The following is a 24,236-nucleotide window of genomic DNA, read 5'->3' on the forward strand; positions in this document are numbered from 1 at the left end:
TCCTGGGAATTTATACAAAGCGGGGAGCTTGTTATTTCCCCCACTTCACTACCTCCCCCTCTTGTGCTTTTCTCTCTCTCTCCCACCCTCTGGAGAAATTATTTCCTGGACCCCCCGGGAAATACTCCCCGGATCCCAGTTTGAGAATCACTGAACTGATTCATCTCAAACAAGCTGATGTCCCACCACCTTCCGCCTGTGGAGCAACATTACAGGCAGGAAGGTCACCGGGTTCCTGCAGTTCACAGCTCATTCGACCCAGTAAGTTCCTCTCTACAATTGAGCTTCTATTTGTTTCTTCTCTCCCCCTCCTTCTTTCCCCCAGCCCTACAGAGGTCCTCGCTGATCTTTCAGTTCCCAGTTCCCATACAGGGTTTATACCCGGAATGTTAACCTGGCTTCTCTCTCCACCTGTGACTGAGACCCACACCCATCAGTTTACAGCTGGCAGGAGGCAGGGAGCCGGTGTGAAATTATGGGATGGATCTGTTAGTGACCTTGAATCCCGCAGATTCTCAGCGGGGCCGAGTTTTTCCCGTCGTCATTCCGTCCCGGGCGGAAGATGGGAAAGATTCTCCCAGTGAAAGTGTGGGTGAAAGTGTGGAGATGGGACATGTTGTCCGCATTGTAAAATGACACCTGTCCACCCTCATAGTCCAGGAAAACCCCGATCTTCCGGGGATTCACATTCGGGGTGAGGGGGGTCCGTGAGGGGGAGGTGGCGGCTAAATAACCTCTTCCGGGATCCAGCCCCACAACCCAGAATCCGGACTCGGGGATCAGGGAGATTCCCCCTTTCCTGTTCACAGACTCTCGGGCCACTCCGATCCCCCACCGAGTCTTCTCCCCCACCCCCACCTCCCAGTAATGTCTCCCTGATGTGAATCCCTCTGATCCCAGGACACATTCCCAGGGATCAAACCTCTCCGGGGTGTCAGGGAGCGGCTGCCGTTTGTCTCCGTGTCTCACACTGGTCCGGTCCTCAGACAGGATGAGCCGGGGATTCGCTGTGTCCGGATCCAGAGTCAGAGAGGCTGGAGCTGGGGGAAAGTTAAAATAACACAGTCAGTGATTTAGAGAGAGGGGCTGGGGAGGGGGAGAGAGTGTGAGGAAGGGGCCCGGTGGGGGAGAGGAAGTGGGAGAGAGAGAGAGAGAGGGAGGTGGAGAGAGGAAGCGGGAGAGAGAGAGAGAAGGAGGTGGGGAGAGAGAAAGAGAGAGGGGGAGAGGGAGCTGGAACGAGATGGAGGGGGGAGGTGAAGTTGAGGAGAGAAAATGGCAGCAGAGGAGGGAGCAGGAACGTGGAGAGGGAGAGTGTGGGTGGACTGATGGAGAGGAAGAGGTGGGAGAGAGTGAGAGCAGGAGGGTTTGAGAACATGGGAGCAGGAGAGAGAGAGACCAGCATGACAGAGATTGGGAGAGTGGGTAAGAAAGAGAGGGTGGAGTAAAGAGAGCAGGGGATGGTAGGAAATGTGTAGGGATGTGAGAGTGAGATGAAGGGGTAGAGAGTGCAGGGGGGCAGGGAGAGTGCGAGGGTGAAAGTGAGATGGAGGGGTCTAGAGTGCAGGGTGGCTGGGAGAGTGAGATGGTGTGAGAGGCAGAACAAGATGGAGAGGTAGAGAGTGCAGGGGGAAGGGAGAGTTTAAAGGTGTGAGAGAGAGAGTGAGCAAGAACTGGAGGGTGAACGCAAATCGGGCAGAGTGAAAAAGAGAGAAGGGGAGGGCTTACAAGGGTGGGAGAGAGAATGTGAAGGTCTCAGAGAGAGTGGGAGACTGCTGAGAATGTCAACGAAAGCAGAAAGGGGAGGGGCGAAAGTGCAGAAGAGGAAAGGGAGAGCATGGGAGGAGGAGAGGGTGTGGGAGAGGTATAGCGGAATGGTGAGGAAAGGGGGAAGGAGAGGAAGGAGAGAGAGTGTCTGGGTTGGTGGAAGAGAGGGCGAAATGGGCCTGACAGGGACAATGGGTGGGGAATGGAGGTAGAGGGCGGGAGGGACTGATATTAGATCGAGCAGGAGCATTGTTGAGAGGGTGAGTGCATGGCAGGAAGAGGGAGAGTGTGTGTGGAAGGGGAGAGAGAAAGATTGTGGGAAGGGCAGAGGTAATAATGAGAGCAGAAGTTAAAGAGGCAAAGAGAAAGGGAGAGTGGGAGGTGAGTGAGAGAGTGTGGGGACAAGGGGAGTGAGAAAGTGTGGGTGGAGAGAAGGATGGGGGAGAAGAGGGAGAGCGTAAGGACGGGAGAACATGAGTGACAGGGTGTGGAAAGAGATAGTGACGCAGGGAGAGAGAGAGTATGAGAGAGGGAAGAGAGATTGTGAGAAGGAGAGCGGGAAGGGGAAAGATAAAGTTTGGGAGAAAGCGGGGAGGAAACAGCAGGCTGGAGAGAAAGAGAGCTGGAGAGAGTAGGTGGGGAGTGATACTTCTGCGAAACAGGTATGAAAATGTCACCACACAGATTGTATACAATCTGATCCTGTAAGGTACCAAAGAAAATTAAATTACAAGAACGCTATGATTAGGAGCAGGGGTAGGCCATTCGGTCCCTCAAGCCTGCTCGACCATTCGACGAGATAATGGCTGATCTGATTGGATATATTCAATGACCCAGCCTCCACTGCTCGCCGGGGAAGAGAATTCCACACACTAACCACCCTCTGACAGAAAACAAATTCTCCTCATCTCACTCTGATTTTAAAACTGCCCCCTAGTTCCGGATGCCTCTCCAAGGTAAATGTCCTCTTGGCATCCACCTTGTCAAATCCCCTCAGCGTCTTACACGTTTCAGTAAGATCACCTCTTATCCTTCTAAACTCCAATGAGTAAAGGCCAAACCTGTTCAACCTTTTATCATAAGATAATCCATTCATCCCAAGAATCAGTCGAGCAAATCTTCTCTGAACTGCGTCTCATGTAACTATCTCATTTCTTAAGTAAGGAGAGCAAAATGGTACACAGACTTCAGATGCAGTCTCACTAAGACCCTGTACAGCTGTAGCAACAATTGCATAGTTTAATACTCGATTCCTCTTGCAATAAACATGAACATTCCAGTTACCTTCCTAATCACTTGCTGTACCTGCAATTAATTTTTGTGATTCATGTACCAGATTGTCCAGATCCCTCTCTACTGTAGATTTCTGCTGTCTCCCTTGGTACATTGCGAGGCCAGACCCCAAAATTTGTTACAGTCCAAGGCAAGACCCTCAAATTTGGTTATGATCTGCTTAGTGACCATCAAATTTTTATGTTAGTCGACCAAATTTGAAATCCCAGTTGCTTACTAACAGGATAAATCCATAAGATTCCATGTTTTGAAACAAACAGAAGAATTTTACTAAACAAGAGTCAACAATGCAAACAGATAATATTATCTTTTATATTCTATCATAAAGAATTAACATGAGGTAAACATTAATTAACAGGAAAACTGCGGTCGAACACACCACAAACCACATGTTTAATGACAGACACGAGCAAGGCAAATCACATGAACCTGCTCATAATCTGCCCAAATGTCAATTATCACCATTAAAAAACCCCCGGAATAATGGAGGATCAAAGGACAAATATCAACAAGGAACTGCAACACAATATTTTTAGTTAAAAAGAAAGTATGAGAGAAATTAATGGGACTTAAAGGAGATAAATCCCCTGGACCTGATGATCTACATCCCAGAATGTTGCATGAGGTGGCTGTAGAGAAAGTCGGTGCATTGGTGGTCAACTTTCAAAATATGAGACACTCTGGAATTGTTCCTGCAGATTGGAAGGTGGCAAATGTAACCCCACTATTTAAGAAAGGAGGAAGAGAGAAAACAGGGAATTACAGACCTGTTAGCCTAACATCAGTTGTAGGGGCAATGCTAGAGCCTAAAATAAAGGATGTGATAACAGGACGCTTAGAAATAATGGGAAGCTTGGGCAGAATCAACATGGACTTGATGAAAGGGAAATCACGTTTAACAAACCCCTGTTGGAGTTTTTGGAGGATGTAACTAGGAGAATAGGGAAGGGGTAACTGGAGGATGTCGTTTATTCAGGTTTTCAGAAAGCTTTAGATAAGGTCCCACACCAGAGGTTTGCAAACAAAATCAGAGCAAATGCAATTTGGTGGAATTTACTGGCATGGATTGAGAACTGGTTTATGAACAGAAAACACAGAGTAGAATTAAATTGGTCATTTCCAGGTGAACAGGCTGTGACTAGTGGGGTATCGCAAGGGTCAGTGCTTGGGCCCCAGATATTCACAATCCATATCAATGATTTGGATGTTGGGATTAAATGTAATATTTCCAAGTTTGCAGATGGAAGTGTCAGTTGTGAGCAGGATGCAGAGATGATTGAAGGAGATTTGGAGAGGCTCATTGAGTGGGTGAAACTGTGGCAGATGGAATTCAAGGTGGAGAAATGTGAGGATATCCACTTTTGTGGGAAAAACCGAAATGTAGGGTATTTCTTAAATGGAGAGAGGCTGGGAAATGTCAAGCATAAAAGGGACTTATGTGTCCATGTTCATGAGTCACTGAAAGCCGGTACAGCAAGGAATTTAGAAGGCAAATGCTATGTTGGCCTTTATTGCAAGATGATTTGGTTACAGGAGTAAAGGTGTCTTACTACAATTATATATAGCCTTGGTGAGACTGCATCTGGACTAATATGTGCAGCTTTGGTCTCCGAACATGAGGAAAGGTATATTTGCCATAGACTGAGTGTAATGAAGGTTCACAAATAAATTCCTGGAATGGAGGGATTGTCCTGAAGATGCAGAAAATTTGGATTTATTTTAAAGTGCCAGCTAGGACCAGCATCTAGGTTGCCAAAGCATACACAGACAATCACAGCCTTACATGAAAGCTAAAAACATGTACAAAGGGCTCAGCTGTAAATTTGCAATTAGGAAATGGGAGACACACATGGGCAGGGACTCAGGATGACTCGATCAAGACATGGGGAAGGCCATTTAACACCGTCTGATAGCCTGGAACCACACCCAGTCAGCCCCCGTAAACCTTTTGTCTAGAACAAACGCACATTCTTTGTTCTCTCCCAAAAGGACAATGCTCAGTATCTGCACTGCAATTACTGTACAAGAACACAATGATCAGATTATTGTGCTGTGGCATTTGTCTAACCATTAAGTTGTAACTGGTAGTAAAAAATATATTAACTGTGCTCAGTTGAATCTCGGTGGAGAAGCGCCTGGATTGCCCAGCGTTAGCTGCCCACATGTGTAATAAAGGAACCACTTGAATATTGCATCTGGACTCCAAGTGTTGAAATTTTGTACCAGTGTATTCCTCGGACCTTTCAGTCCTGTGAGCAAAGATTAAATAGACGGGTCCTTTGCTCTCTGGAGTATAGAAAAATGAAAGGTGATCTCATTCAAACATACAAAATTCTAACAGGACTTGACAGGATAAATGCAGAAAGGATGTTTCGCTGGTTGCAGTGGTGGGGCGGTCAAGAACCAGGGGACACAGTTTCAGATTAAGGGGCAGGTCATTTAAGGCCAAGATGAGGAGGAATTTCTTCACTCAGAGGGTGATGAATCTTTGTAAGTTTCTGTCCCAGACGGTTGTGGAGGCTCAGTCATTGGGTAAGCGCAAGACTGAGATGGATAGTTTTCTACATATTAAAAACATCAATGGATAAGGGGATAGTGCAGGAAAATGGTGTTGAAGTAGAGAATCAGCCATGATTTCATTCAATGCCTGAGGAAGGGCTGGACGATCTACTCCTGCCAAGAGCAGTTCTACTCCAGTATCTTGAAAGGGTTAAACAATTTTAGTTAGAATTGCCTGTTAGTAACAATAAAATATAAGCAGAAAAGCAGAACGGGAGAATAGCTGATGTGTTTCAGACAGAATAAGAAAGGAGATGGGCAAGGCAGGAGAACAAAGAACAAGTTCAGGGAGTGAGTGGGCATTGAAATCAGGAGGCACAGACTCCTGGACAATCAGCAAGAGATGGTGGTCTTGCGAGGATCAGAACAATGTCGAGTGTCTGTACACACGGGAAATAAGTGACAAAAGCCGAAGGCCTCTTTAAGCATGTGATTGTGAATTGACAAGATTAGATTACGAGTCTGTGACTAATTGTGTATAAAAACAAGATTTCGCTGTAATCTGCACAGCTCGGTCTAGGACTGCCCAACGCTGTCTCTCCCTGCATACACTTGAATCACTAATGAAAGATCTTGGCCTGTACCAGCGTCTCCTGGTAGTTTGTAAGGCAAATTATAACCTGCTGACAGCAGTTCCACTCCAGCATCTCAACACAGGCACGGTCCCAGCTCCTCAGCTGAGCTGCTGCACCAACTGCTGCTCCCAACTCTTTAAACTCAATACAAATGAACACAAATGGTTGTTAACTGACCTTTGAATTCACCTGTTAAACTGTGATCTCCCAGCAGGGTTCAGCCCCCTTGCCCTGAGACAGGAACTGAATGTATCAACCCTTGGGACATTCTGAACCTTAAATGTTACAATCTCCAGACAACACAAAGGTTATTCCCACAGGTGTGAACTTACAATCGCTCCACACCGAAAATACACAGTCAGAACTCTAACAATATAGTTTTAATCATCCTCTCTATTAAAATAATACATTGCCTTGATATTCTTCCTGCCAAGTGGACAAGTTGATGAATTTGGACATTATAATCCACCCGCTAAGTTAACTATCAATTAATCTATCTAAATCCTTTTGTAGACTCTTCATGTGCTCTTAACAAGTTAAATTCCTAATATCTTTGTGTCATGAACAAATTTAACTACCATACATTCGGTCCCTTCATCCAAGTCATTGATATAGATTGTAAATAGTTGAGTTCCCAGCGCTCATCCCTGTGTCACTCCACTAGTTACAGCTCAGCAACCCAAACACAGGAGCGGGATTGGGAGAGAGAGAGAGAGAAAAAACGTGTGAATATAGAGAGGGGAGAGGGAGGGGGAGGGGAGGGAGAAAGGGTGATGAAGGAGTGAAAGATTGGGAGGGGTGGGGGTGTGGTCAGTGAGTGGACAGAGTGGAGCCAGAGTTAGCTGGAGGGGACAGTGACAATGGTGGAAGGGGAGGGCTGAGATGGTGGAAGGGGGAGGGGAGAGAGGTTGGGAGGTGGAGCGGAGAGAGAGCATGGGATGGGGAGGGGAGAAAGAAAGCTGAAGGGAAAGGAGGAGGGATTGCGAGGGACAGTGTGCGGGACAGGGAGGACAGGGAGAGTATCGGACCGAGTTTAGGGAAGAAGTGCGGAATGGGGAGGGAAGACTGACTGGAGGTAAGTGAGTGAGAGAGGGGAAGGATGGGGAGTGGAGTATGTGTAGGAATGGGCGGAGGGAGAGAACAAAGGCAACGGGAAGGGAGGTGGCGGGGAGCAGGGGACCAGGAAAGTGAGATGAGAGAGAAAGCAGGAAGGAGGTTGTGAGGAAAATGTACAGGGTGGGGGTGGGGGGAGGCAGAGGGAGCATGGGAGCAAGAAATCGAGGAAGGGAGGACTGGGGGGGTGGGTAGAGGGAGTGGATGGTGAGTATAGAGAGTGGGGGAGGGGAGAGAGCAGAGATGCGGGAGGAGCAAGTGCAGATTTGGGTGGGTGATATTGGGGAGACAGTGGGTAGGTGAGCGTAGAGTGTGAAGGGGCCAGGCAGCAGTGGGAGGGGGATGGGCATTGTGTCATCCAGCGTGGACAGGAACATTGAGGAGCTGAGAAAAACACTGCTGCCTCCCCCATCTCCATATTGTAAACAGGAAAATAAATGTGTTCAGCTTTTCACTGTCGCCCACATCCATGTCCAGGAAACCCAAGGCTCAGGGCTCGAGTCTCAGGACATCCCAATTTTTGGACAGACTCCAAAACAGCACCAACATTAGCAGATGGATGGCGCCTAACGCCTGTTTTCGTAACTGTCCTAATCCCTTAAAAACATCCCAGCCCAATTATGAGTTGGACTAGATAACGGAATCTTCTCGCGCAGAAGGAGGCCATTCAGTCCATCGTACTTGTGCAGGCTGTCCAATTTAATCGTCTAGTCCAGCTTTTTGCCCGGAACCCTGCATATTAGTCCATTTGAGAACATGTTCAATTCATTTTTGAAAGTTCCTATGAAATCCACATTTTCAGACAATGACTTGCAGATCATGAACATAGTCTGTGAGATTTCATTTTTGCTCATTACCCCTCTAATTCTTTTGGTGATTATTTTAAATCTTAGCCTTTATTTACAGACACACTTACCAGAGTAAACAGATTCTCCTTATCTGCTCAATTAAGCCCTCATAATTGAAATTCCTGCATTAAATCTCGCTTTAAACTTCTCTGTTCTAGAGAACCTTATCCAGTTTATCCAACATTACCAGCTTATCCAACTACCCTGTAAACTGAAGTCCCTCATCAGTGCTATTGTGCTGGTAAGTCCCCCCTGTACCCTCTCCAAGGACTTGACATCCTTCCCAAAGTGTGGTGCCCAGAAATACAGAAATTACTCCTCCAGAGGCCTATTTGAAGTGCTCATCGGTGCAAACACTGCACCTGAAACTGCTCCTTTCTATACCCGTGCACTTGCACACGAGGGACAAGTTCACTATCCTGATTTTCTAATCCAGAAGGTGATCAAGAGTCACCAACAGATGCTCCAAGGTGACATAGAGACACATGGGGTGAAATTTGTCATGGACGGTTGTGTGACTTGGACAACACTGAAGTAGCAGCTCGGAACACATTCCTCTCAATATCTGTATCCATTAACTCCAATGGAGATTGATATTGAGCACGATGTAAGCTGGGTTACTGATTTACTGTCTGATTTTCACATATTGCGTTACCATCCAAACAAGGTTTACTCTTTCTGAAACTCTTTTTGAACTGTTTAAAAATAAAGACAGTTTTAACTAAACACACAGACATTTCAGGACATGTCATTGAGGTGGTGGCTCACCAACAGGCACTCCGTCTACAGCAACTTTCATAGACAATGGCGTCTCTGGATATGTGTGAATAGCTTTCTTACTGCCTTTTCAAGATACAGATATTACATCCATAGCTGGCATACACCTGGAGATATCCCCTGCTGAGAGCAGAAAATGACCACATGCAGGTGGAGGGATTGATAAGGCATGAAACACAATTGGATGACCCGAATCAAGGTATTAATTTATATATCAAGGGACCAGGGTCAGAAAGGGATATAAAGCCACAGCCACAAGGACAGCCAGGAAAGCGTGACGTGGTCAGTCACAGGAAGTCGTGCAGGAGAAGTCATTCAGCAGAGTGACCACGTGGGAATGGGCTCCGACATGCGGATCTCACTGAATAACTGGTGTTGGAAGTGTATATTATTGCATGTTTGGTTAATAAATGTTTTGAGGGGTTGTTTAGGTTGGGCCTGTACTCATTAGATCTCAGGGTCGGGAGAGCATGTGGAGGTGGATCAGAATAATGCCCAGTGGAATGAAGGGAGGTTCAAGGGTGACAGAGGGGAGTGGAAAGCTGATATTGGGTGGGTTAATGTGATGGGGGGAAGTTGGTGGGTGGCAGGGGGAAGGGTAGAAGTTGGTGGATGAAGTTTGGAAGGTGACACTCACCATTCTTCAAATCTGACGTTGACCACGCAGTTAGTCAGTAAGTAAGATGCCTCGAAGTGGGAGCAAGGATTTTTTGGTGGGTGGTGCTCAAGGTCAGCAGAAATGGCCGACTAAAGGAACACCCTAATAATTATGAGGTAACTGGATGTCATCCATGTTCAGTCGTGTTCTCCCCTCTATGGTGAACCCACACGTCAGCAGATTTATGCCCATCTCATCACATCGAGATCCCAGCATGGTATGGAGCTTCCTTTCATTCTGTCCATTCGCCATCAGCTGCAGTCAGAGGCAGGGATGAATGGAGAGCGAGGGGTGGAAGCCTCCAAGGAGCACGGGTGGTGGCCAACTCATGACTCCAAAAATCCTTCCCCCCAGCTGAATGGTCATGCCTGACAAGGGCTCATGTGTTTAGTCTTTCTATGTTACCAAGGCAATGGTCTCTCTGTAGGGACTCGAGGGTAGTGGAGGGTATTAAAGGAACTATCTCGGTGATTGCCGGGCAGGATCCTCAGGGACAAGGGATACCCCCAGCAAAAATGACTGATGATGCCAGTTCACCACCCGCAGAGTACTGCTGAGGAGATACAATGATGGCTATACCCCCACCAGGTCCCTGACTGAGCAGGTGATTGAGCTCCTTAAGATGAGGTTCAGATGTTTGGATGGCTCAGGCAGTGCTTTCCCATACTGAGAATGTCTCAGATCATCATTTTCTGTTGCACCCTGCACAGCCTCGTGATACAAAAGGGGGATGTGTTGCCTGAGCGAGACATGGGGCAACAAGATGTCTGCTCCGATGAGAAGGACAATGAAGGGGATGGGAGGGCCAGGATGTGGCCAAACCACATGCAGAGGCTATAGCTGGAATATGATGTGGTAGACAGGCCCATACCAATCTGATAGTTACCAGATTCCAGGCAGAGTAAGCTTCCGGGACATTTGTTGAACTTTTTGGTTTTCTATCCTTTGGAGGCTGGAAGGCCCCAGCACCTTCTTGTTTACTGACCATAGGTTTCTCAAATGTACCTTTATTTATGAGAGCAGAATTAAATTGCAGTAGTGACATCTTCCCTGCAGTTGGTTTGAGCCTTGCATGTGCTCAACTATAATAAAATGCTGAACCCTGGCACCAAATGCGCTTATTAGGATCTGCACCATCTCCTGCAACCTCAGGTACCTGTAAGTAGAATTGTGATTTCAGCAATGCACTGACAAAGTCCTGAACACGACAGATTGGAAGGAATGTCAAATCTAAACTTTCCAGAGATGCACTATCCTGATTGGGCATTCTGAATACACTTGTGTGTCACTGACTGAAAGCTGACGCATTGGTCCCAAGTGAAGCCCTAGATGGGTCCATTATTAAAGAAGTTCAAGGCGGGGGTGACCTTCAACGCCACCAGCATTGGATTCCCTCCAAGCCCTTGTGGCCGCAGCTCATTGTGGAGAAGCTGGCAGATAGACCCCGGGATCTACGAAGCCACCTCCAGCATTGCCTTTCACCCATTTGTGGATAAGAGCACCGCCTGTGATACACCTGTGGTCAGGCCAATGGCCGCCATCTTGACTTCCCTGAGGCCGGCTCTTGCTAACCCTGACACCTGCTCTCAAAGGGGAGCTGACCTAGCAGAGAGCTCTTTCAACCATAACCAGACAGGGAGGAGCAACATGAGAACGTTTGACCCCTATAAATCGCTGTACCATGCATATTGATGAGAGATTATCATGTTCCTGCCCCCCCCCGGTCACCACTCACACATCATAATCGCATATCCCTTGACATGTTTATCATGCCAACAAGTTTAGGGGTTTCTTTGTAGTCCACTCACTGAGTGCCTCACCTGCAATATGCTTTGTTGAGGTGCAAGGCCCCTGACCCTCCAGTCACAGAGACACCTACGAGTCTGAGTCTCAGATGGACTTTAGCTTTAGTGGAAGACCGTGATCTGTCATTGTGGCACCCACAGTCAAGGAAAACTTCTTTCCTGCATGGACCCGGCAGAGGACAGTTAAAGCTGCTGATCATTCACATGGATATCCGCACAGTCCTCAGCACAGGTCCAATCGACACTCCCTCTCTTCGTGCTCTAAACAAGCAACGATCCTTCAATGATATCCAATGCACTTTGGTTAGACACATGGCAGCATGATATCATCGCCATAACAGAAACCTGGCATATGGAGGGGCAAAAATTGCAGATTACCATCCCCGGATATAGAGTTTTCAGGCAGGGTAGAGAGGGGGATAAAAAAGGTGGGGGTGTAGCATTATCGGTTCAAGAATCAATGACAGCTGAAAGGAGGGATGACATCCAAAATGAAGCATCAAATAAGGCCCTATGGGTGGAGCTCAGAAATAAAAATGGGGCAGGCACACTACTAGAAGTGTACTCAGGCCCCCAAATGGTGGAATGGGACAAATATGTAGGCAAATTTCTAAGTGCAAAAACAATAGGACAGCAATATTTGGAGACTTTAGCTACCCTAATATGAATTGGGATGCAAACAGTGTGAAGGGCACAGAGGGCACAACATTTTTGAACTGCATTCAAGAGAACTTTCTTAGCCAGCACATAACAAGCCCAATGAGAGGGGGCGCAATTCTAGATTTAGTCTTAGCAAATGAACCTGGGCAAGTGGATGAAGTAGCAGTGGGTGACCATTTTGGAGATACTGACCATAAGACAGTTAGATTTAACACCATTATGGAAAAGGGCAAATAGAAAGCAGGGATAAAAGTTCTAAATTGGGGGGAGACAAATTTTACAAAGCTGAGAGGTTAATTGGCAAAAGTGGACTGGGTAGAGTCATTAGACGGGAAAATGTTGTCAAATCAGTGGGGGTTATTCAAAAGCAAGATTCTATGGGCACAGTGGAGACATGTCCCCATAAAAAGAATGGTGATACTGACAAATCTAGAGCCCCCAGGTTACACAGAAGCAGACAGGTCAAGATGAAGCAAAATAAGAAGGCTCATGGCAGTCACTAAAAGCAAGTCTAGAGGAGTATAGAAAGTACATGGGTGAAGTAAATATGTAAATTAGGAAAGCAAAGCGAGGATTTGCAAAAATGTTGGCAGGTAAAATCATATAAAACCCTAAGGAGATTTGCCAGTACATTAAGAGCAAAAGAATAATTAAAGGAAGGGTAGTGCCTATCAGAGATGTACATGGTAACCTGTGCGTTGATGCTGAGGATGTGGGCAGGGTTCTCAATGCGTACTTTGTCTCAGTCTTCACTAAAGAGAGGGATGATGCAAACATTCTAGTTCAAGAGGAGTAGTGTGAAATATTAGATAAAATAAGTATAGTGAGAGAGGAAGTAATGGAGGAACTGACATCCTTGAACGTGGATGTATAACCAGGACCACATGGATTGTATCTCGGGTTGTTAAGAGAAGCCAGGGAGGAAATAATGGATGCCCTGAGGATTATGTTCCAATCCTCACTAGAGACAGGTGAGGTACCAGATGGTTGGAGGTCTGCAAACATTGTACCATTATTTAAAAAGGTTGTGAGGGATTGGCAAGAAAATGATAGGCTGGTCAGCCTGACTTCAGTTGTGGGTAAATTATTGGAATCAATTCTGAGAGGCAGGATAAAGTGTCACTTAGAAAGGCATTGATTGATCTGGGATAGCTTGCATGGTTTTGTAGGGGAAGATCATGTCTTACTAACTTAATCGAAATTTTTGAGGAACCAACAAGGAGGATTGATGAGGGTAGTGGAGCAGACATTGTCCACATGGATTTTAGTGAGGCATTTGACAAGGTCCCACATGGCAGACTGGTCAGGAAAGTGAGATCACATGGGTCACAGGGAAGGTGGTGAGTTGGATCCAAAATTGGCTCAGCAACAGGAAACAAAATGTCATGGTCGATAAATATTTTTGCAAATGGAAAATAGTTTCCAGTGGTGATTGACAGGGCTCAGTGTTGGAGTCCTTGCTGCTTGTTGCATATATTCATGGTTTGGGCGTAAATATGGGAGGTATGATTGGGAAATTTGCTGATGACACAAACATTTTCCCTGTAGTTGGAAGTGAAGAGGGTAGCTGTTATCTCCAGAATTATATCAATGGTTTTGTTGAGTGGAAAAATTGAATTCAATCCGGATAAGTGTGAGTAATGCATTTGAGGTGGGGCTGAGGAAGTGAGAGACGTTGGCGTGCATGCCGCATATCCTGGAAGGTGGCAGTACAAGTGGGTACAGTGGTCTAGAAAGCATATGGAATGCTTTTCTTTATTGGATGAGGTATTTAAGTCCAAGGCAAGGACGTTGTGATGGAACTGTATCAGATGCTGGTTACCACAGGGCACAGAAGTAAGGTGATTGGTAAAAGGATTAGAGGGGAAATGAGGAAAATATTTTGCGCCCAGAGGGTGATGGGCATCTGGAAGTCTTGGCCTGGTTGGTGATTTAGGCTGAAATACTCAACTCATTTGAAAGGTACCTGGATCTGCACCTGAAGTGTTGTAAACTGCACAGCTATGTACCAGGAGCTGGAAATTGGGATTAAAATGAGCGGCTAGTTTCTTTTTTCTTTGGCTGGTGCAGGCACAATGGCCTGAATGGCCTCTTACTGTGCCGTAACTTTTCTATCATTCTATGGTTGCAAACCTTTTATGTGAGGCCTACTGCCACCTTTGATAATGGAGATAAAGTAGATGAGCACGCCACCAAAGTCTCCATGTGCGGTCGACAAAGGATTTAGGCAAATGCACAAACATCTCGTTAATATTACACCCAAATCCCTCTTGCAGTCAAGAATAATGTGCAGCCTCTGATTTTCTACTGTTAAGAAGACAGCGTAGAGCTTCAGTCTCTTAGCCTTAAAACTGCATCCGTGCCACTCACATAGCAGATTTAACACTGATTGAGTACTCGTGGCAACCACCACATCTCACATCAGGGCAACAGCTGCAGGAGAAACAAAAACCTTGATGATCCATCTTGGTCTCCTTCCAACGTTACCAATGTCATAGATGCCAGTCTTCAGCTGAGGCAACTGACTGCACATGATCACAAGTAAGGGATGAACTCACTGGATACAGCAAAGGCAATGGACACTAACAACATCCCAGCTGTAGTACTGAAGATTTTAACTCTGAAATTAGTGACACAAATTGTTCCAGTCGACTTACAACACAGCCATCTGCTCGACAATGTGGGAAATTGCCCAAGTATATCCTGCCGACAAAAAGCAGGACAAATACAATGCAGACAATCAATGGTCCAACAGCCTACTCTCAATCTTCAGGCAAGTTGTAGAATGTGATGTTGACAATGACATCAAGTGGCACTTATACAGCAATAAAATGCTTATAATCCTCTGTTTGCGTTCCACCAGAGCCACTTGAAATCGAATCAGTTAGATAAAAATGAAATAAAGATGGACAGGTGATGTGTTGCAGTTGCAGCAGGTGGGAACCAGAGGCTACCCGTCTGATTCACGGCAAACACATCTGCAGTAAGTGTCTGCAGCTTGAGGAACCTCAGCTCCGAGCTGATCCACTGGAATCCGTGATTTGGACAGTGCAATGCACTGGAGAGGGGTAAAGTTACCAGCACATTTTGTTCCAGGAGGCAGTGACACCCTTAGGCATTCCGATTTGTTCAGTGGTCAGGGAAAGGGAAGAAAGTCAGGTTAGAAAGTCCAGCCTTTGCAATTGCCCAACAGATTCAAAGCCCTGGCACCTCATGTGGACGAGAGCATGAATGCAGGGAGGATGAGCAAACTGACTATGGCACAGTGGTGCAGGAAGCTATCCAAATGCAAAAAGGAATGTCATTGTAGTAGGGGACAGGTTAGTTAGGGGGATAGAAACTCTTCACTTCAGGCAAGTGCATGCATTCCAAAGGCTGTGTTGCATGTCCTGTGCCAGAGTCAAAGTAATCCTCTCAGGGCTGGCGAGGAACTTGGAGTGGGAGGAAAAGCATCCAGTTCTTATAGTCCCCGTGGATACTTATATTGATAGGACTAAGAAAGAGGTTCTACTGAGAGAGTATGTGCAGTTAGGCACTAAATTCAAAGGTAATAATCTCTGCCTGAGGCATCAGCTGATTGGCATGGAGTGAATACGATCAGAGAATTGGATGTGTGGCTCAAAGATTGGTGTTGGAAAAATGTGTTTCAATTCATGGGGCACTGGCACCAACGCTGGGGAAAAAGTGAGTGAAACTATTAGAATGGCCTTCACTTGAACCACGCTGGAACCAGTGTCCTGGCAAATTGTACAACTAGGTCTGTGGAGAGGACTTTAACCTAAAGAGTGGGGGAGGGGGAGGAATTGTTCATGTGTGGAGAGGTTTTGAACATCCATGAAGGCCCTGCCTTTTCAACCTCACCCCACACCTGAGGTGTGGTGACCCTCAGGTTAAACTCACCACCAGTCGTCTCTCTCTAATGAGAGCGCAGCCAATGGTCCTCTGGGACAATGTTGACTTTCACTTCACAGTTTTCATTTCCTTACTTAAGGGAATTATATTTATGTCTTCGAAGCAGTTCAGGGAAGGTTCGCTAGGCTGATTCCTGGATGAAGGAGTTGTCTGATGAAGAATGGTTGAGACATTTAACCCTATACTCTTGAAGTTTAGAAAAATTAGAGGTGATCTTAGCGAAACATATGTGATTCTGAGGGAGCTTGATAGTGTTGATAGTGGGAGGATGATTCCTCTTGTGGGGGTATCTAGAAGCAGTGGACATGGTTTATAAATCAGGGGTCTGTCTCCCTTTTGAGATAGAGATGAGAAGGAATTTCTTCTCTTTGAGGGATGTTAGCCTTTGGAATTCTGTTCCACATACAGCAATGGAGAAGAGACTGTTGTATAGACTCAGGGCTGAATTAGACATAATTTTGAACGACAGTGGAGTTAAGGGCTATAGGGAACAGGGAAAAAGGGCAGTTAAAGCCACAGTTAGATGAGCCATGATCTTATCAAATGGCGGGACAGGTTTAATGGGCCAAAAGGCCTCCTGCTGCTCCTATTTCTTATAATCTTATGATGATCATACGACCACAACCCCTCACTGGAGGAACGTTGGATTTCCTGTTTCCCTCACACCCCTGGAACTTTGGAGCTCATTTATTTCCATCACAACTGGAATTATAGTTAGGAAAATTAATATAAAAGTTTTACCAGGGTCAATGGAATTGATCATTTCCCACCAAGCTCTGTACTGTAAAGGTCCTATGAACTTTCTGATAGACAGGTCTGCAACATCTGCTACTGAGAGTTTCGGAGTGTCATAACTAATCCTGTAAATATCAACGAATTAATGCTATAAATTCATCCCATTTGAGCATTTTAGACATGATTTAAATGGTGAAGCTACCCCAAAATGCATATCTTTCAGCATTTTTCATATTAGAACAAATGTGATAGAAAGTGAAATTTCTCTCTATAACTGAGCAAAAGATAACTTGGAAACGCAAGGGCAGAGGATGGAAACACTCATGTCCTGCAGAAGGCCCACAGCCTGATAACAAATTAGTTGCTTGTATATCACAGATCACAGGAAAAGATGAACATTTAGCCTGTCCACTTGCTCTATTACAAACAAAGCTTGTAGAATAAAAGCAAAGGTTGAAAACATCAACCCAACTCTCCGAGACACCTGCTCTCCTCTACTTCTGGCCAATTGAATATCCCTGATTTTAATCACTTCACCATTGGCAGCTGGACCTTCATCTGCCGAGGCCCTGAGCTCTGAAATTCCTTCTCTAAACCTTTCTGCCTCTCTATTTCTCTTTCTTCCTTTAAGACTTTTAAAATGTACCTCATCTTTGGTATTAATATCTCCTTTTGTTTTGGTGCAAATATTGCTTTATATCTTAAAGCACGTTTCTGCTATTGCGTTGATCTTTTTCATTCATTCACATGGAGTGGGCTTCGCTGGATAGCCCAGCATTTATTGCCAATCACTAACTGTCCCTTTAGAAGGTGGTTGTGAGCTGCCTTCTTGAACCCCTGCAGTCCAAGTGGTCTAGGTACACCCACAGTGCTGTAAGAGAGGGCGTTCCAGGAATTTGATCCAGTGGCAGTGAAGGAATAATGATATAGTTCTAAGTCAGGATGGTGAGTGGCTTGGAGGGGAGCTTCCAATTAGTGGTGCTCCCACACATCTTCTGCACGTGTCTTTCTAGATGGTAGCAGTCATGGATTTGGAAGGTGTTGTCTAAGGAGGCATGGTGAGTTCCTGCAGTGCATCTAGTAGATGGTACACACTGCTGCCACTGTTCGTTGGTGGTGGAGAGAGTTAATGATTGTGGATGGGGTGTCAGTCAAGTGGGCTGCATTGTCCTGGATGATGTCAAACTTTTTGAATGTTAGCGGAGCCGCACTCATCCAGGCAAGTGGAAAGTTCTTCATGCTCCTGAAATGTGGCTTGTAGGTGATGGGCAGGCTGAGTTACTCATCGCAGGATTCCTAGCCTCTGACCTGTGCTTATAGCCATTGTATTTATATGGTTAGTCCAGTTCAGTTTGTGCTCAATGGTATCCCTCAGGATGTTGATAGTGGGGGATTCTGTAATGGTAATAGCAAGCGACGGAATATCAAGTGGCGATGGTTAGATTCTCTCATGTTGGTGATAGCCATTGCCTGGCACTTGTGTGGGGAAAATGTTACTCGCCAGTTGTCAGCCCAAGCCTGGATATTGTTTAGGTCTTGCTGCATTTGGACATGGAGTGCTTCAGTATCTGAGGAGTAACAAATGGTGCTGAACATAATGCAATCATCAGCGAAAGTCCCCACTTCTGACCACTTATGATGGACGGAAGGTCAATGATGAAGCAGTTGAAGATGGTTGGGCATAAGACAGTGCCCTGAAGAACTCCTACAGTGATTTCCTGGAAATGAGATAATTGACCTCCAACAACCACTAGCATCTTCTTTTGAGATAGTTATGACTCAAACCAGTGGAGAGTTTTCCTCCGATTACTATTGACTCCAGTTTTGCTAGGGTTCCTTGATGCCACACTCGGTCAAATTATGTAATGTTCAGTCACTCTCACCTCAGCTCTGGAGTTCAGCTCTGCTGCCCATGCTTGAACCAAGATTAAAATGAGGTCAGGAGCTGAGCAACCCTGGCAGAACCCAAACTGAGCGTCAGTGAGAAGGTTATTGCTTAGTAAGTGCCATTTGATAGCAATGTTGAAGACCCCTTCCGTCACTTCACTGATGATCGAGAGTAGACCTACGAGGCAGTACTTGGCCAGGTTAGATTTGTCCTGCTTTTTGTGTACATGATATACCTGAGCAATTTTCCACATTGCCGGGTACATGCCAGTTGTACTGGAACAGCTTCGCTAGGGGTGCGATAAGTCCTGGAGCACAAGCCTTTAGTACTATGGCCAGAATATTGTCAAGCCCCATGGCCTTTGCAGTATCCAGTGCCTTCAGCCATTTCTTAATATTACGTGGAGTGAATCAAATTGGCTGAAGACAGGCATCGGTGATGCTGCGGACTTCTGGAGAAGGGCGAGATGGGTCATCCACTGGGCACATCTTGCTGAAGATGGTTGCAAATACTTCAGCCTTAATCATTTGCACTGATGCGCTGGGCTCCCCATCATTGAGGGTGGGGTATTTGTGGACTCTTCTCCTTACGTTAGTCGATTAATTGTCCACCGCCATGCAACGCTGGATGTAGCAGGACTGCAAAGCTTTGATCTGATCCATTGGTTGTGAGATCACTTATCTCTGTCTATCCATTGCTGCTTCCGCTGTTTGACATGCAAGGAGCCCTGGGTTGTAGCTTCACCATGTTGACACCTCATTTTTAGGCATGCATAGTCCTGCTTCCGGCATGCCCTCTTGCACTCTTATTCAACCAGGGTTAATTCCCTGCCTTGGAGATAATAGTCGAGTGCAGGATATGCTGAGCCATAAGGTCGCAGAGTGTGGTTTAGTACAAATCTGCTGCTGCTGATGGCCAGCAGCGCCTCATGGATGCCCAATTTTGAATGAGGGTATCATCAATCTGAAGGCAGGAGTTCATCTCCACAAGGACTGTGCAGTGGTCCCTCCTACTGCTGCAGTCATAAACAGATGCATGTGCGGTAGGCAGATTGGTGACGATGAGATCAAGTACGTTTTTATCCTCTTGTTGGTTACCTCATCACCTGCCACATACCCAGTCTAGCAGCTATGTCCTTTGGGACATAGCCAGCTCGGCCAGTAGTGGGGCTTTATGAAAAAATCATTCATGAGATGTGGGCATCGCTGGCTAGGCCAGCATTTACTGCCCATCACTAATTGCCCTTGAAAAGTTGGTGGTGAGCTGACTTCTTGAACTGCTGCATGCCATGTGGTGTAGGTACAGCCACAGTGCTGTTAGGGAGGGAGTTCCATTAACGAGTCACTCTTGGTGATGGTCACTGAAGTGCCCGATCCAGTGTATATCCTGCACCCTTGCCACTCTCAGTGCTTCTTCCAAGTGGCGTTCAACATGGAAGAGTACTGATTCATCAGCCAAAGAGTATGTGAGGGAGGGGTGGGGGGAGGGTGTTGGCAAACGGGTTGCTACGTGGTCATCATCAGTATGTTTCCTTGGCCATATTTCACCCGATGCCATGAAACTTCATCGGGTTCTGAGTCGATGTTAAGTACTCCCAGGGCAACTCCCTCCAAATTTTATACCACAGTGCCGCCACCTCTGCTGGGTCTGTCTTGTCGGTGTTAAGGATACAGGTCAAGGTTCTATACTGGAATAAAAACAAAACCTGTTCCCACTTAACATGTGACTGTCTCGGTTTGGTCTGGAGCCTTGCAGGGACATGGATGGTCGACACCATGGAAACATGGACGGTGTGGCTCTCTCGGGGTCAGTCGGAAGGCCACAGCCGCACTAACAGCAGTCTGCAGCCTGCAAGTGAGCACTTCAGGACTGCATGGCATCTTGCAATTTAATACAATCATGCGGACCAGTTATAAGAAATCTAATTTAATATCTGCAATAAAACATGTCAACAAAATAAAAGACTAGTGCTTAAACCATAAGCAGAGTTATTGTCGCCCGATGAACGGCACTTTAATGTTGCGATTGTAAGTAGAAAAGAAATTCATAACAAAACCTTTCTGAGTTATTTTACCAAATTGTGCAGAGTTTCAGCAGAAAACATGTCCTACCTTCTCTTCCGACAAGCTTCCTCCTGAAATAAATGAATCACGAACAGTGAGGAGAACAGTAACAGATTTAGAATCATAGAAAGTTTATGGCACAGAAAGAGGCCAGTCGGCCCATCCTGTCTGCGCCAGATGAAAAACAAGCCACCCAGCCTCATCGCACTTTGCATCATTTGATCCCCAGCCCTGCAGTTTACAGCACTTCATGTCAATATCCAGACAGCTTGTAAATGAGCTGAGGGTTTCTGCAGTGAGTTCCAGATCCCATAACCGCCTGGGTGTAAAGGTTTTTCATCATCTTCCCTCTCATCTTTCTATGCACTTTAAATCTGTGCCCCCTGGTCACTGACCTCTCTGCTAAGTAAATAGGCCCTTCCCCACCCACTCTATCAGGCCCCTCACAATTCGGTTTATCTCAAATCTCCTCTCAGTCTCCTCTGTCCCAGGGAGAACAACCCCAGCCTTTCCAATCTTTCCTCATAGCTGCAATTTTCTAGTCCTAGTAACATCCTTGTAAATCTCCTCTGTACCCTCTCTAATTCAATTACTTTTCTGTTAAGAGGTACCCAGAACCGCACACATTTCAGGAGGACATAAACAGGGCGGCTGGTGAAATGAGCAGACTCAGAGCATGTTAGATTCAACACGGAAGTGTAAAGTGGTGCATTTTGGCAGGAAGGTTGTGGAGAGTCAAATAAACTGGAACTCAACATCAGTCCCGCTCACAGACACAGTGACTCTCACACACCGTACCAGACACACCCACACACTCACAACATGAACTGGAACTGGATTACAATGGGCGGTCCAGGTGAAAATTAAACTTGGCAACGCGGAAATAATCACAAAGCAAGTGTGAAGATCAAGAAAACTGATTCTCTGGAGGTTACAGGTATTCTCGGGAATCTGCAGGCAATGTGGAAGCCGATTATTTCGGGGAGACCGCAGAAATGTGCTTAACTCAGTTTTTATTTATTCAGTAAATTCGATATTTATTCCACAGTTATCAGTTATTTTGTGACTGTGAAGTTTCATTGAACTGACCCGCAATATATTCCCTCACCTTTAAAAATATCAACTCGACCTTTTGCTCCGTCTGTTTCTGCAACTTTGAGAGCTTCTCTTCAATAGAATTTAAATTCTCCTCAATCTCTCGAAGGTTTTTCTCCATTCTTTCTAGAATCCTCTCCTCTTCTTCCCTGAGATCTCTGAGTAGTCGCTGCTCTTTATCAGTGAGAATCTGATGCATTTTAGTGAACTCGGATGTGATGTGGGTCTGCAGACTGCTCGACTGTTCCTACCAAATGAAATGTGAAACATAATTAATGTCCCGCGATAAAGGGCGCAAAACTGACCGAGATCCCAGAAAACCAGCACAGGGAGACCTTACCCTGACTTCGGAAATCTTCCGCTTCTGTTTCTGTTCCGTTTCTAGAACCGCCGATTTCTTCTGTGTGAGAGAATCTAAGGAAGATTTCAGCTGACCCTGGGATTGGGAGAGAAAATCACAGAATTGAAGTGTTAGACCATGAAAATATGATATAACTATCAACTTAGAAAATATATCCCCTTTTACCTTGTAGATTTCAACAGCTTCTTTAATCGGTAGGAAGTTGTGAGATTTGTGTTCCCGCGAATCTCTACAAATCACACAGATCAATTTCTTGTCAGTTTCACAAAACAGCTTCAGTTCTTCCTGGTGTTTCTCACAGTGAAGTTTGCTTTCCTTCTCTTTCAGATCCAGCTTTAATTTTCGAACTTTCTCGGCCAGATTCGCTAAGGCCCGATTCGCCCTGAGGTTTCTTTCTGGAAACTCCTCTCTACATTCCGGGCAGGAGTTTTTCTCCTTCTTTTCCCAACACTGGGTGATACAGGAGCGGCAGAAGTTGTGTCCACACTGCAGTGAAACCGGATCAGTGAAGAAATCAAGGCAAATGGAACAAATTGCCTCCTCGGTCAAACTCTGGACCTGTTTTCTGAAAGCCATGTTCACACTCAGCACTTCCTGATTCAAACCGCTTTCAGTTTCGATGTTGCTGCCGCACACCCTCAGTTCAGCTTATTTCTTATAACGTTCACTTCGATCCTCAGGGAATTATTATTCCTTCGTAGTCTAAGTCCTCGCGACTTTCACACAGGACAGTAAACATAACACGCCCAGTCTAAAGGGGGAAAAGCAGAGTTGAAGCACGGAGGGGAATAATTGAAACCTGTCGAGGGCGGGTTGGGCTCCAGGGAATGTTGACAGTGGAGAGAGAAAGAGAGAGAGGGAGGGAGAGAGGAGGGGGAAATCGGTGGAATCGAGATTCCATTGCACTTCTCTCCAGTCTGAACTCGCTGCCGATTACAAACCCTCTGGTGAAACAAGTTGTGAGATCCAGATCCTTAAAATGCATTCCTGATTGCAGTCGCTCACACTAAGGCAAAAAGTACCATAACTTCAAGAAAGCATATCGAGAGATAGATACAGAGAATTTAGAGGGTTCGACCTGTCAAGTTACTTTATATTTAATAAAAGAAAATCTTATGTTTTAATAGCGCCTTTCGCAGCCGCTGGACGCCCCAACGCGCTTTGAAGCAGAGGAAGTACTTTAGAAGGGGAGTCACTGGTGTCACGTTGGAAAATACATCAGTCAACATGAGAACAAGTCTGAGTTCTGTACCGAAGCATCTGGAATGAGACGCGATCCCACCACTTTCTGATTCAGAGGTAAATAAGCTACCAACGAGCCACAGCTGACAGATGGCACTAAAATTAGATATTTTTCACTTGTTTCCGGAATGTTTCTTTGCAGGAGTGTGGAGAGATGAAGCAGCGGATTTACTGGCGAGGGCGTCTCCTCCCAGGTAACTCTGTAGCACAGGCCTCTGTGCTTCATGGATCCTTCCCAGGGACACCTCAACTGATGCAGGAAAGCTTTGGGGTGACTTATTTCCCCCATTATTAGGGAGAATTTGTCCATCTGGCGATTGGTCACAATGTGTAACTCGCTGCCACATGATGCGGCTGAGGTCGAGAGCATTAATGCATTAACAAGGAGGCTTGAAATATGTTTTTATGCAGAATGTATTTGGAGTTTCTTTGTAAATGCTTGAGAAAATAAGGTTTAGTTTCGGAAATAGAAAAAAAGATATTCAAACTCCGCCTCGGGGATTTTGAGCTCTGTGCATTCATGTCTCAGGCAGTGCTGCCCTCCCAGTCCTTGATAAAGAGGAAGGACATCACAGGGTGTGGGGGCAGGGCTGTGGGACAGGCCAATGGAAAATGGGAGGGGATCAAACGGCATCCTTTTGGGGTTAAACTTGAAGAGCTTCCCCCGACACACGTGCTCCGCCAGAAAGGAAAACCACAGGCTATTGAAGTTTTGAGATACATCAGGATTATAAACAGACAATTCAGTAAAGTTGGAAAAATATAGGTCAGAATTTAGCCCTCGATGGGCGAGCGGGACCCGCCCCCAACTCGCCGACGGAAAAATTCTGGCCAAAGAGTTAAGGCGGCAGAGGGGAAGTGGAGAGATCAATGTCGATTGGAAAAAAA

General features: G+C 45.9%; 1 protein-coding gene across 1 annotated transcript in view; it reads right to left on the reverse strand.

Moving 5' to 3' along the window:
- Nucleotides 1-489: 489 nt before the first annotated feature.
- LOC144695447 (E3 ubiquitin-protein ligase TRIM69-like) overlaps nucleotides 490-24,236 on the reverse strand; it is an 89,325-nt gene continuing 65,578 nt past the window's right edge. The window contains exons 7-12 of the mRNA XM_078566333.1: nucleotides 22,272-22,731; nucleotides 22,086-22,181; nucleotides 21,759-21,992; nucleotides 20,699-20,721; nucleotides 16,706-16,824; nucleotides 490-1,040 (exon numbers count right to left, since the gene is read on the reverse strand). Coding sequence (XP_078422459.1) covers nucleotides 490-1,040; nucleotides 16,706-16,824; nucleotides 20,699-20,721; nucleotides 21,759-21,992; nucleotides 22,086-22,181; nucleotides 22,272-22,731 — 1,483 coding nt within the window. The remainder of the gene's footprint in view (nucleotides 1,041-16,705; nucleotides 16,825-20,698; nucleotides 20,722-21,758; nucleotides 21,993-22,085; nucleotides 22,182-22,271; nucleotides 22,732-24,236) is intronic.

This window comes from Cetorhinus maximus, chromosome 21 (genome assembly GCF_964194155.1).
Source record: "Cetorhinus maximus chromosome 21, sCetMax3.hap1.1, whole genome shotgun sequence".
Lineage (NCBI taxonomy): Eukaryota > Metazoa > Chordata > Chondrichthyes > Lamniformes > Cetorhinidae > Cetorhinus > Cetorhinus maximus.